Below are 14807 nucleotides of genomic sequence, written 5' to 3' on the forward strand. Positions count from 1 at the left end.
GAGATGCTCCGTCAGATATTCTGGACTGAGGCCGTTTATGCCATCATCACGAATGCAGAAATCATTGTGAAAGTACAACGCCTCTCTGCAGAGGGGAAGGGTCGTGGAGAAATCCATTTGCACCAGGAAGTGATCCAACCATGGCACTTCTTTTAGAAAGTCCTTTCTTTTGTCTACCCTGAATCTTCCAATGTTCCGTTTCATTGGATATCCACAAGTTATAGTGTTTTGAAAGAGATACTAAAGCATTTCTCTATCTACTTTTCCCACACTTCTTTCATGTTGCTTCTTCCTCCTAAGCTACCTACTTGATTCTGTCTCATGGTCTCTGGTGCCATTTGACTAATGGGAATGCATGTTACACAGACTTGTGTTTCCCAGCAGCACACATGGAGGTGGAAAATACATTCCTCTGAATCCAACAGTTGCACCCCTATGATTTATGAACTTAGACAGTTCCTAGGCTAATAAATCACAATTGATTTTGACAGAGATGAACTATTAGCCTTCCACTCCTGTATTCTGGTTGAGCTAGCACAATAGCTACCCATCCCAGACTAATGTCAGTCATCTGTAATGATGCTAATGTTACCTGTTAGATGCTTTTTAATGAATACTCCTGAAGCTGGCTATTCTTGCAGTTTTAGATGCTGGTTTATGTGGGAGTATTTGGAGGCAGGGATATAAAAATTCAGCAAGCCATTAGCGCAACAAGCCATGCCTTTGATTTCTTTCCTCCCAGATGTAAGTCCCCAAAGTAATTAATCAAAATAAATCCATTCATATGCAGGTTTTCTGTAATGAAACCATTAGCCAAGGGCAGGGGATTGAAGTGTCTTAATTACAGATACGATAAAAGACAAGTAGACCATTTTGCGTCCATGAGTAGGAATGGAACCAGTGAAATTCCATAAGTTAGTCCATAGCTTTGTAATACCCATTCATAAACTCGCCAAAAGTCTTGGAAAAGGAAAGAGAGATGGTTCACAGTGCAATCCTTGGTATAGCTACTCAGAAAAAAGGCCCATTGAGAGACACCTGCTTCCAGAGAAACGTCTTCAGCACAGACGGGGAACATCTGACCCAGGAGCCAAATGTGGCCCTCCAGCCCTCTCTATCTGGCCCTCAAAACTCTCCCCAGGCCAAACCATCTCTCCTCAGGCCACAGCCCCCCACTGGCCTTGATTCACAACCTCACTGAGAGTCTTTACCTGACTAGAATGTATCGTCAATCTATGGCAATACTTCTTGTTTGTCTTGGCAGAGGATAGAGAAGTGTTTGCAGAAACTAGCCAACTGTACAGAGGTAACATTTGCATGAATAGCTCCACCCACTTTTGCCACTGGCATGTGGTCCCTGGAAAGCTGCCCAGAACACAATGTGGCCCTTGGGGCTGAAAGACACCCCCCAACCCAGCCATAACTGTAGAGTGGCTAAGTGGGAGGGGTGTGGAGATGGCAGCAGAAGGGGCTGGTTATTTCAGGACAGAGTGAGCTAAAGAAGCCCAATGCCAAGTGGTGTTGAAATGGAACATATGTCACACTTCCCTCTCTACCAGAGGTTGCAGGGATGGAGAGCAGAAGCAACATTGGGGTGAAGAGCCTACTGCCCTCCAGATGCTGTTGGACTCCCAACTCCCATCAACCCTGGGCAGCACAGCCTACGGTCAGGGATGATGGGACTTGTAGTAAGAGTAAGAATAGACTAGAATCATAATATCAGCATACACAATTATGGTAGGTGGGAACATCACTGGAAATGGGCACTTCCTGAATCAAGGAGCAAGGTGTTGGCAAAGCAAAGGTCCAAGGGTCAAGGGTCAAGGATCAAGGCGTCAGCAAGGCAAGGGTCCAAGGAGCAAGAGGCCAGATACAACCAGGCAGGGATAGCATTGCTGTGGCAAAGAGCTGAAGGGAAATGCTGAGCTTTTATCCCTCCCAGCTCCTGCCACCAGGTGCAGTGAGATATCAAGTGGCCTCACCTGAGTGACCACTCCTAGCTTCTCCAGCACAAGCTGAGGCCTCACCTGAGTGGCCACTCCTAGCTTCTCCAGCACAAGCTGAGGCAGGCCCCAGTCCTGCAAAGTACTACAGGCCCCAGAGCCTGACTCCTGCCCATACTCCTGACACTGCCTTCGTGATGATGATGAGAATAGACTAGAATCATAATATCAGCATGCACAATCATGGTAGGTGGGAACATCGCTGGAAATGGGCAGAGGTTGCAGCTTCATAATAATGCATGACAATGCTTGAATAAGATGTCCTGGCTTTTGCTATAAATGATAGCCAAAGGGCAACTTCACCTGAGATGACCCCATTTGCCACCTCAACTGTTTAATCCTTTTTTTCTTTTGTTCCTCAGTGGAAGGAATCCAACTGGCAGCAAAGCATCCTAAGAAAGGGGTGGGGGTTAGAGGGGGAGGGTATGGTTTTCAAACAACGGGAAAGGAATCAGTGGGTACCTTCTTTGATCCATATTTAAGTCGACAACAAACAAAAAAATTCTTCCTTTTGACCTCTGTTGCTGCTTTTGCAAAATGTTCCAGTCATTTTCTAGGGCTGCAAGTTGAAAACCTGCATCTGGCAAACTTTGAAGTTCTTTGCAAAAGGGAGACCAGGATATGGGGTTCAACAAAGATAAAACTACATGAAAAAGCAATCCGCTTTTCATTTAGATCAGAACTCTTTTGAAAGAAACTGTGTTCACGAAGAGCTGCGTTTCAAGTTTTGGAGGTCCTTTCTTGCTTTTGCCTGGGCAGTTTCAGCTGGGGAATTAGTCTAGGTCCAGGGTCGCCAAAGTGGTAGCCCTCAAGATGTTGTGGACCACACTTCAAATGGTTGGAGAGCAGCACATTAATTTTCTCCCAACCAACGTGCAGAGTCTTTCCCCAGGACAGGGGAAAAAATCCCCTTTAACTCCAAATAAAATAAAGATTGCCACAAAGTTAATTTTACCTCAGGACTTTAAACAAAGTAACTGAGGATTTTTTGTTCAACACTCACTCTGCAGGGTTGTTCTCTTCCACTTTTATTCCTGCAACATTGTTTCATGCGCCATCTTTCCTCACCGCTGCTGGGACGGATTTCCTTTTTTTGCCCCTCAGCTGTCCGAATCTTTTCAATCTTTGCCAATATTCAATGGATATATCCAATTGTAATTCCAGATTCGCTTCTTGATCTTGGAAGCTTGCCGCTTTCATCAGAAGCCAGAGACTGCGCAATGCGGGGTTAGTGGTGCTTTCCTCTTTGCGCGCCAGCTCAATCCCGTCCTCGGATCTATTAATCAAACCCGAGGGGCTGCCAGGTGCCACGTCCCTCGAGGTAGTCCCCTTGAGGTTCTGAGGTCCACTGAGCCTTTGCAGAACCTCTAAAAAACCCCGTGCCACGAGATTCCCCGGAGGGCTATCTCACACTTCTTTCTGATGGCTGCGGCTCACCGGAAGTAGAGCACAGAGAAGGCCAAACATTTCCCCATCCCTGCCTTAAAGCGACACTGTCCAGGGTGCTTCCTAGAGTTTCTGTGGATAGCCAAGACCAGGGATAGGCAACCTAAGGCTCGGGGGCCGGATGTGGTCTCAATCCGGCCTGCGGACAGTCCAGGAATCAGCGTGCTTTTACATTAGTAAAATGTGTCCTTTTATTTAAAATCCATCTCTGGGTTATTTGTGGGGCCTGCCTGGTGTTTTTACCTGAGTAGAATGTGTGCTTTTGTTTAAAATGAACCTCTGGGGTATTTGTGGGGCACAGGAATTCATTCATTTAGAAAAAAAAAATATATAGTCCAGCCCACCACATGGTCTGAGGGATGGTCGACCGGCCCACGGCTGAAAAAGGTTGCGGACCCCTGCATTAGAGATAGGGAAGCTCACTGAAGGTTCCCTCTGAGCGGCTCAACATTTATGTGGTTTATGCGGTACCTTTTCTGAAACCAACCTAATGGCTCCCCAAAATGTCACACTTCCCTCTCTACCAGAGGTTGCAGGGGCGGAGAGCAGAAGCAGCATTGGGGTGGAGAGCCTGCTGCCCTCCAGATGTTGTTGGACTCCCAACTCTTATCAACCCTGGGCAGCACAGCCAACAGTCAGGGATTATGGGACTTGTAATGCTTAGTTTATTTTTTGGTTGCTATTTTGTTAATGTTGTTAATATTGTTTTAGAAATTATAAATGCTGTATTGATTTGTTAATCATATAATATGACTTTGCTTTAATGGTGATGTTTACCTTATGTATTGGTCGTTGCTTTGTTTACAGTGTTTTATAGATTGTAATTGTTTCACTGGTTATTTCATCTATGATTAATGCTATATTTGTGATGTTCTATTGTGTTGCCACTTTGGAATTCATTTGAAATATAATCAATCAATCAATCATGAGATATCACGAGATCTCAGGTGGCCCCTTCCAACTGTTGCCCCCCCCCCATTTCCATTTATTTATTTTCCTGACACCCACACAAAGCTGCAGTCCCTTCTGAAGGGAAGTTTTTAATGGTTGATATTTTGTTTTATTGTATTTTTATTATTTTGTTGGGAGCCAATTAGGGGGGCTGGAGCAACCCAGCCAGATGTGTGAATAATAATAATAATAATAATAATAATAATAATAATAATAATAATAATAATAATAATACAACATAAGTTGCAGGTCTGCTGTACTGACTGCCTATACCAGTTGCTGAGGATCATGACTGAGAGAGTGCTAACGTGCTCATAATCTGCCTGTGGACCTCCTGGCAACATCTGACTGTCCACCATGGCAAACAGGATGCTGGATCAGGTGGACCTCTGGCCTGATCCAGTATGGCTCCTGATATTCCGATGATATCACTGTCAGAGTCGTATGGCCTGTCTGCTTGCTTCTGCACCTGCTAGTGTGTGCACTTAGCATGCAAAACCCAAAAAGGGTTCTGCAAGTTCAGGCCAGGGGACCACCTGATCCAGGATCCTGTTTGCCACAGTGATCAGCCACGTACCTCTGGAAGCAGAGCATGAAAACAAAAGCCAGGTCCTGATGCCCCCCCCCAGCAACTGCTGTTTCACGGCATTTATTGCAATCATATCTCACCTTTTCACCAAGGAGGTCAAGTTGGTGTACATGGTCCCCCCCCCCATTTCATCCCCACAACCACCCTGTGAGGTAGGTTAAACTGAGAGGCAGTGACTGACCCAAGGACACTCAGGGAGCTTCATGACTGAGTAGGGGTTTGGACCAAGGTCTCCCGGGTCCTAATTCAATACCTTAACCATTACACCACACTGGCTCTCAGTTATCAGTCTCCACCTGGTCTTTGAACATGGTGGTTCATTTCATTTCACCTGGTTGGCCATTGTTGAACTGCATGTGTTCCTCGAATGTGTTTAATCCCCTTTAAAGCAATCTAAGCTAGGGAGCCAACACCACACCCTGTGGCAACAAGCTCCCTAAATCCATAGTGCACATTTGTCAATGCACAAGAACATTATAGAGATACCATACATATCCAGTGGTTTAGTCTGGAAGGTGTAGAGCAGGCATCCCCAAACTTCGGCTCTCCAGATGTTTTGGACTACAATTCCCATCATCCCTGACCACTGGTCCTCTTAGCTAAGGATCATGGGAGTTGTAGGCCAAAACATCTGGAGGGCCGCAGTTTGGGGATGCCTGGTGTAGAGGATCCGTTCCCCTACCTGGTTCCTTCCAGATGTCCTAGGACAGCATGATCTCATAGTCAATGGTAGTGGGGGCTGTTCCCCAACAGCACTGAGAAAGCACCAGGTCGGGCAAGGCGGCTGTAGAACTTCATATCATTATCTCAAGAGCTCCACTCAAAGCAATGGCAGCAATCCTTTTGCACTGTTGTTTGCACTGCAGGACACAGAGATCCTGAACACTGCGATCCTCACAGGGAAGACAGTTGCGGTCCCCATCAAAGTGGTGTCGATTGAAGAGAACAGTGCTGTGACGGACATCTCCGAATCCGTGGAATGCAAATCCTCTGCTGAAGATGTTGTCAAAGTAAGTGACAGGATCATCACCCCACCACCACTAGTAGGCTTGAAATGTGCATCTCCCAGGGGCTGAACTGGCTTCTTGAGCTATTGAAGCCTTCTTGGGTCAATAACTTTGTACTGGCTCTTTGTCTTAACTTGGTTTGTTTGTTTCTTGAAATAGAAAAAAAAATTCCTTCCAGTAGCTCCTTAGAGACCAACTAAGTTTGTCATAGGTATGAGCTTTCGTGTGCATGCACACTTCTTCAGATACACTGAAAGAGAAGTCACATGTATCTGAAGAAGTGTGCATGCACACGAAAGCTCATACCTATGACAAACTTAGTTGGTCTCTAAGGTGCTACCGGAAGGATTTTTTTAAAAAAATTGTTTCGACTACATCAGACCAACTACCTGTAACTAGTCCTATGAAATAGGTTAGCCAAGAGGCAGTAACTGGCCCCAGGGCATCCAAGTGTGAATTTGATTCCTGGTCTCCCAGGTCGCTAGTCCAGTGCTGTAACCACTATACCTATACCCCACCACCTCACTCTCCACTGTGTTCAGTCAGTCAGTTTTATTGCACATAGCCAAAGGCTACTGCAATGTACACAAAATCATTCAACAGTTAAAAGGAAATATGCTGGTCTAATACAAAAACTTAAAACATTTATATTATCAAAACATTACCTACTCTAAACAGAGCTATAAAAGTACCCTAATATGCAGGTTAGGGACCCAGGTGGCGCTGTGGGTTAAACCACAGAGTCTAGAGCTTGCTGATCAGAAGGTCGGAGGTTCGAATCCCTGCAACGGGGTGAGCTCCCGTTGCTCGGTCCCAGCTCGTGCCAACCTAGCAGTTTGAAAGCACATCAAAGTGCAAGTAGATAAATAGGGACCGCTCCAGCGGGAAGGTAAACGGCGTTTTCGTGCGCTGCTCTGGTTCTCCAGAAGCAGCTTTGTCATGCTGGCCACATGACCCGGAGGCTGTCTGCGGACAAACGCCGGCTCCCTCGGCCTATAGAGCGAGATGAGCGCCGCAACCCCAGAGTCGGGCACGACTGGACCTGATGGTCAGGGGCCCCTTTACCTTTTAATATACAGGTTAAGGCATTAAACAATAAGATTTATAGGCTAAAATCACCACATGGCCACTGATATATTAAAAACAATGTTAATTAATACAATGTACAATTATATTTGGAGTTTGGTAATAAAGATAGAACATAGCTTGATGTAGGTAGGGTCAGATAAATTCATCTCCTTTACAGTTGGTGGCTATCTTGGCTATATAATTTGCTCTAATTTTCCTAGTGCCAGTTGGAAAGAGTGCTACACACCAGGTCACATACTTATCTATATCTGCGAGGAGATATAAAGTCATGTCAGAGGGGTTCTGGCCAGGGGACCTTGTCATTATGGGTGCTAAAAAATCGTTCTCTTGCTTTATTATATAAAGGACAGCGCAAGATACAATGCATAAGGTCCTCTTCAGGACACCCCCTAATGCAAATGAGTTCATTTGTTGGTATTCCTCTGTATCTCCCATCTCTATAAGCAGAGTTTATTGTATTTAATTGTAACTCTGTAAAAGCTTTCCGAAGTTGTACAAAAGTCAGTTCGTTGAAATAAGGCAGGGTCCCCAAACTAAGGCCCGGGGGCCGGATGCGGCCCAATCAGCTTCTAAATCCGGTCCATGAACGGTCTGGGAATCAGCATATTTTTACATGAGTAGAATGTGTGCTTTTATTTAAAATGCATCTCTGGGTTATTTGTGGGGCATAGGAATTGTTCATATATATTTTTTCAAAATATAGTCCGGCCCCCCACAAGGTCTGAGGGACAGTGGACCGGCCCCCGGCTGAAAAAGTTTGCTGACCCCTGAAATAAGGTGTTTGTTCATGGGCCTCTCTAAGTTTAAAATATAATGGGGGCACATGTGGATGTGCACATAGAGTTTAGGTCATTTTTAATTGCCACTGCCCTTATGGTTCCTTTAAAAATATTTTTCTGGGAATATAAGGGAAGTTCTTTGATCTCTGTCACTGAAAGGTCATATTTGCCCATCAGTTGGGCAGTGTGATGTACCCAGTTTTTAAGGGGTAATCCATTCGAGAGCTCAATCAGGCATTTTTTGGGTAGCCTAGTGTTGTCTCTCCACTGTGTTTGGTTACTGGCCCTTTTTCTCCTCATGTATGCTTTTGTGTGATCTCAGGCATTGCCTGCCTTTTCAGTGGATGAACAGCAAGCCAAAGTGGGTCCTAAAGTAGGCATGGGCAGTCTCCAGACTTGAAACATCTATGTGTATATTTACTAGAGCCCCGTGGTCCATCAGCCAGAGCCCAGCGCAAAGCAGCAGCCAGGGAAGTGGCTGGAGTCAGGTGCCGGCTGCTCAGCCAGCACATCACTCTAAGCCAGACCATGGCCTAGTTCCAGACCCTGCGGCCCTCTGGATATTGTGGGACTTTAACTCCTTCAGTCATCCAGTAAACAAGTCAAGTTATTCTGACCTACTGATATCCAAAACCAGACTGGGTGAAATATACTCGGAGTCGAGAGAGTGAATTTCTTGCTCTTTATTCAGCTCGTAGTCATCAAGGAGAAGAAGAGAAGAAGAATGCCCCTTTCCCCAAACCATCTGCTTATATACATTATTTACACAATGGGCTTTGCGTGATTGGCTACTTCAGGGCTACACCTGTGGGCCAATTAGTTTGTGGATTGACTTCTGCCAGCAGCCTGATTGGCTGCTCCTGCAGGCTAATCAGGTTGCAGATTCACTTCTGCCAGCCGTCTGGTTGGCTGCTCCTGCAGGCCAATCAGGTTGCGGATTCACTTCCACCTGGAGTTGGATTGGGTGGCTCCTGCGGACCAATCAGACTGCTGATTCTGGATCCTATTGTTCTATGATTCAGCTCAGTACATAACACTGGGCAAGGGCAAAGAGATTCATTCTGACCCCAAAGGCAAACAAGGAACCTCGGAAGCTTCCTTACACTGAGCCAGGCCACTGGTCCATCTTGCTCTGTACAGGCTTCCAGGCTTCCAGCAGCTCACCAGGCTTCCAAGTGGCGGGTCCTTCCCACCTACCTGAAAAGGCTGGGGATTAAACCCAGTACCTTTGGCACGCAAAGCTTGTGCCCCGAGCCACGGTCCTTTCCCTAAAGATAAAGCAGGGTTCCAGGCCTCATCATTCTGAATAAAGAGCTGACTCAAGTCGGAACGTAGGGAATTGCCTTATTCAGAGTCAGACCACAGACCCATCTAGCTCAAGGTTGTTCATGCTGGCTTTCCAGAATTTCAGACCGCGGTCTCTCTCAGCCCTACCTGCAAATGCTGGCAAATGAATCTTGGGCCTTCCTCATGCAAGGCAGATGCTTCTCTGCTAAGCTACAACCCACCCCATGGAGTAGCAAGGAAAGAAGCAGAAAATATGACAGCCAGATTTGCTGGTCGGCTCTTAGATGGTGGGGGGAGTGACTAGAGCCTTGCCCCCTCCCCCCCCAATTGCTTCTCTAAGTGGCTTTCCAACAAAAACCAGTCCCATGATCGATAGGTTGGTAATACTACCCTCCCTGCACCTCCTCCAGCAATAAAAGTTACACGAATCAGCAGGTAACTGATGTCCCTGCTTGATCTGCCAACTGTCTCCCCCCAACTTCGGCTTCCGCCCTTGACAGCCCCATCGCTCCTTTGCGCCTAGATTTACGTGTGCCTTCACTAGCTATAAACGTGCTAGACCTCCAAATGATGGCTCTAACCTTTTAAAAGTGGACCAAAATATATTTACAGTGGCAGTAAAACATGACTAAGAGCCGAATCTTGCTTGCTAAGCTCGGTTCCACCAAGAAGATCTCTCTGTGTCTATTAATAACGGCTGCCCCCTGGCCCCGACAGCAGACCTCTCTTCACTTGCAGAGAGCCTAGGCAGGGCTTGCCTTCCAAACACGGTGCTTTTCAAACCACACAGTGGGCTTCAAACTGCCTTCCAGGGAACCTGAGTCCCCCAGGAAGTCTATCTAAGAAGGCTATAGGAAGGGTCAGGCTTGCCAGGTTTGAGGAGTGAGCCCATAGACTGGGAGTAAGTGGGAGAGGGAATGGACCTTAACAGTGATCCCAGGCTCACCTGCTTTCCCAGAAGCCTCTCTGCTTCAGGAGCTAACTTGCTACCACTTCCCATCATACTGCTGAGAGTCAGAGGACTCTGTCCTGAAAGCCTCAGAAAACCCATAGCTTCCCTTACAGAACCAGAGCCAGTGGCTTCTTGAACAGGCAAGACCCCTTTAACTGGAAGACACTTCTCCCACTGAAGGTGGGGAAGAGATACGGTGGTAGAGCACACTTTGCATGCAGGAGGTTCCAGGTTCAGTCGCAGGCATCTCCAGGAAGGGCTGGGAAAGGCTGCTGGATCTTAAATCTCAAAGAGCCACTGCAAGTGCAGATAGAAGAAGAAGAAGAAGAAGAAGAAGAAGAAGAAGAAGAAGAAGAAGAAGAAGAAGAAGAAGAAGAAGAAGAAGAAGAAGAAGAAGAAGAAGAAGAAGAAGAAGAAGAAGAAGAGTTTGGATTTGATATCCCGCTTTATCACTACCCAAAGGAGTCTCAAAGTGGCTAACATTCTCCTTTCCCTTCCTCCCCCACAACAAACACTCTGTGAGGTGGGTGGGGGTGAGAGACTTCAGAGAAGTTTGACTAGCCCAGGGTCACCCAGCAGCTGCATGTGGAGGAGCGGAGACGCGAACCCGGTTCCCCAGATTAGGAGTCTACCGCTCTTAACCACTACACCACACTGGCTCTCAGGAGTAGTCATGTTCTATGTTGTTTGACTCCAGCTCCCATCGGTTTCAGCCAGACTGGCCAATGGTCAGGAATGAAGCAAGCTGTAGTCCAGCCAAATGTGGAGAGCACTGTCAATGCTGAGCTAGATATGTCAGTGGTCCGACTTGGTTTGCAAGGCAACTTACTATGTTTCTCTGTTTTCCCCAAACTGCGGGTTGCGTGCCTCCAAGAAACACACAAGGAAGTTTGAAATTCTCTCTGTCTCCCTCTTTCTCTCTTTCACTCTCTCTCACACACAAATCCAGAACCAATTGCCTAGTCCTGAAATAGACACTCTTCTGTTTATTTGTGTGTCTATTTAAATTAAAGCGAATGAAGCATTCTCCACCATATAACTAAGAAGCATCTAACTTTGACAAAAAGAAAGCATCTAACTTTGACAAAAATAAAGCTGACAGAGGAGAATTTCCTAAACAGATCAGCAGGTAATTGTTGCACTCTTAAGTTTAAAGGGGGGGGGGTGTTCCTTCCCCATTAGCAGGAGCTGAGTTTTTAAAAACTCTGCATCTGGAGAGTCAGCCTTGGGGTGGGGTGAGGAGTGGAGAACAGGGAGAGAGAGAGAGATGTGAAATAATTTATAAAAGAAATTTATTTTTTTAGCACCGCCAAGCTGTTACGATGGATTGCTTCAAAGTGCTTAATAGCACTGGATTGCTACACTTTTGTCAGATTCAGATTCTTGAATATACTGTATATTTTTTTCAGGTTGGAGGCTGAGTTGGCTTTCCTAGCAGATTAATCAACTAAAGCCAGCTGATTAGTTGAATTGGTGAGGTATTCTCAAGGAAATGTTATATCCATGAAAAGGCTGAAGAAGAGTGGTTTATGGGGGAAGGAGGGGGCCAGAACACAACTACAGTGGTACCTCGGTTTATGAACACAATTGGTTCCGGAAGTCTGTTCATAAACTGAAGCGTTCATAAACTGAAGCGAACTTTCCCATTGAAAGTAATGGAAAGTGGATTAATCTGTTCCAGACAGTCCGCAGAGTACTTAAACTGAAGTGTTCATAAACTGAAGCATGGGTGTAATTGGTTCTGGAAGTCTGTTCATAAACTGAAGCGTTCATAAACTGAAGCGAACTTTCCCATTGAAAGTAATGGAAAATGAATTAATCCGTTCCAGATGGGTCCGCGGCGTTCATAAACCGAAAATTCATAAACCGAGGTGTTCATAAACCGAGGTTCCACTGTACCGTAGAGACTGCCAGAGCAGACTTTCCAAACCTGGTTTTCTCCAGATGAAAGCAGTGAAAGCTGGCCCATTGGAGCCAGTGGGGCAGTGTCCACCCCCCTCGATCTGCCTTCTGCCACTCCATACCTTCCTTCCTTCCTTCCTTCCTTCCTTCCTTCCTTCCTTCCTTCCTTCCATGTCAACCAGTCCGCGCGGTTTCCTCACTTTCCTCCTCCTGGGGCTCCATTCACACAGAATCTTATTTCATTTCCTCCATATTTCCCTAACTGTTGATTTCTGTGTTATATTTGAGCTTTCACATGACCTAAATGCCAATTCTGGAAATCAAGGGGAGTCTTGTGACAGTTTAGTGCTCATTTCCATGCTAATTGCTGACAGAAAAGAAACCATTTGCAACCCCCCTTAACGTGGAAAATCTTGGAAGTAAAGTGATGAACTTCAGGGCACTATCACAGTATACAGTTATTTTCTGCTGTTTTCATGGGGGAATCAAGGGGAAACAGAGGCACGCATGTGCGAAAAAACAGGGAAAAGTGACGTTGTCTAATGATATTCATCGTTGTGTTGTACCATGACCACTGGTGGGCATGAAATCAAAATGTCAGAGCTCCATAATGCAAGAGGTACTGCAATGTGACAGGAGCACTAGAAAACGAGACAGTAGTGCTTATAATCAGGAAAACAAATGCAAAACCCCCAACATCTGATTGCTCAGGTGTGCTCAGGTGTAGTCTCAGTGCTTTTGTAGAATTCAGCAGGGAAGAGGATGGGAAGGGAACTAGAAAAAGTTGGCTCTGCCTGGTATTGCCTCTGGTTCAGCCTATGATTGGCTCTGGCTCGACCTACTGTTGGCCCCCCTTGTTACCACCCTACCAGTCTGAGGGGGTACCAGCTACTACTGTGTGTTGGACAACAGCTCCCATCAGTCCCAACCAGCATAGCCTGTGGTCAAGAGTGTGGCCCAACCATAGCTGCCAAGTACCCCGTTTTCCCCGAGAAACTTACCTTTTCCTGGTGGTCCCCCGTATCACTTCATCTCCCGTTTTTCTCCGTTATTTTCTCCTGCCGGTGGCCATTTTGTTTATTTCTGATTTTCCCTTCTATGGGCACCAAAAATGGCCGCCGCCAGCTTCAAAAGTCGCATCTACGCATGTCCGGAAGTACATAGACGTGACTTCCGGTGTCGGCGGCGGCCATTTTTGGTGCCCATAGATGGGCAGAGCAACACCGGAAGTTGCGTCGACGCACTTCCTGACATGCGTAGAAGCGACTTTCGAAGCCGGCGGTGGCCATTTTTGGTGCCCATAGAAGGGCAAAGCAACACCGGAAGTTACGTCGACGCAACTTCCGGTGTCACACGGCTGCCGGTCCCGGATTCTGCAGTCCGGGACTTGGAAGGTAAGGGCCCAACAGCACCTATAGGACACCAGGTTGAGGGAAGCCATGGTAGGCTAGCAATGTCAGGGCTGGTATGTGAGCAGAAGCATAAGGTGAACTTGGAAGGAGGAAAGAGGACTAAAGGAGCAGTCAAGATCAATGGCAAACCAGGCAGTAGGCGTAACCAAGGATGCTTTCAGGTGGAACAAGCCAGAACTCAGGATGAGATTGTTGCTGAAGCAATGCTCAGCTGGAGCAGAAAGCTCTCTTATACTCTTTCCTGACCCATGGGGATTTCCAGTGGCCAGTCTGGATGAGCAGAGTTAGCCCAGGGCCTGAAAGCACTTCATACTTTATTGAGACGCAGCCACAGGTAGTTCTGGGGAGAGTCACAGCAGAATCGCTCACATTTGCAGCAACTGCTTATGGAAGTAAAATTATTTTGGAAACAGTTTCAAAAGAAATATAGTTCCTTCCTATATAGTTTAGAAAGAAATATGTCTCAAGGTGGGCAGCTGGTAGAATCTCCTACTTGTCTTCTCCTGCTGAACTGGTGCAGGAGGGGGCTGGGGGGGGGTCCACCTAGAGGTCTTCACAATGCCTCGAGCATCTTCAAAGCATGTGAGCATTTTTAGGCCGTGCAAGGATCTTGTGCTAAGCTGGGGTGGGGGAAATCCCACAGTATGGCATCTCTGGAGCACACCCCACACCCACCTACCAAAAAAGATATGTTGCCATCGATATTTGCATGCCTCCAGAGTAAATGTCTATCAGCCCTCCCCCATCCTGAGCAGCACTGTTTAAATTTGCAATTTATCTCATACTTTAGGAAGATACACAGAAACATTGTTGTTGTTGTTATCGTCACGTGCTGAATGTTATAGGTAGATACTCAAATCTACACTCAACTTTTTCAGTCTGTTCTTTGCTCCTTTCTCCTTGCTGCCCAGCTCTCCAGTTCTTTAGCTTGGGTTCTTTTAAGGACGGTCGTTTGATAGGATTTAAAACTGTACATTACATTTTTACAGCGGGTTATGGGAGAAAATAAAAACAAGCAACTAGCCGGGGAAGAACAGACTTCTGATCGTCCCCTTGGAAGGAAACAGACCTTAGACTGCAAATAGTGCTACTGATTTAGGGCTCAAAAGTTTACGTGGATCAAATAAAAGTTTACATTCCGCTGGGCCACTAAACTCCTAAGTTGGTATCAGAACATTCTGGGAACCCTGACACTGGACAGATTTGAGGCTTATTAGCTCTGCCAACCATATGGGCCGGCTACTCTCTCTCTCTCAGCCAAGCCTACCTCACAGGGTTGTTGTGCAAACAAAATGGGGAGAAGGACCATTTGCATCACACCGAGCTCCCCATTTCCTAATGCACACATCAGGAAAGCAATGTTTACTTTAGCAATGCATCCACACAAAAA

At 46.3% G+C, this 14807-nt stretch overlaps 1 protein-coding gene across 1 annotated transcript in view; it reads left to right on the plus strand.

Moving 5' to 3' along the window:
* LOC118075944 (transmembrane protein 132C) overlaps positions 1–14807 on the plus strand; it is a 273846-nt gene that overhangs the window by 228002 nt on the left and 31037 nt on the right. The window contains exon 5 of the mRNA XM_035098371.2: positions 5856–5999. Within this exon, the coding sequence (XP_034954262.2) occupies positions 5856–5999 (144 nt within the window). The remainder of the gene's footprint in view (positions 1–5855; positions 6000–14807) is intronic.

This window comes from Zootoca vivipara, chromosome 17 (genome assembly GCF_963506605.1).
Source record: "Zootoca vivipara chromosome 17, rZooViv1.1, whole genome shotgun sequence".
Taxonomy (NCBI): domain Eukaryota; kingdom Metazoa; phylum Chordata; class Lepidosauria; order Squamata; family Lacertidae; genus Zootoca; species Zootoca vivipara.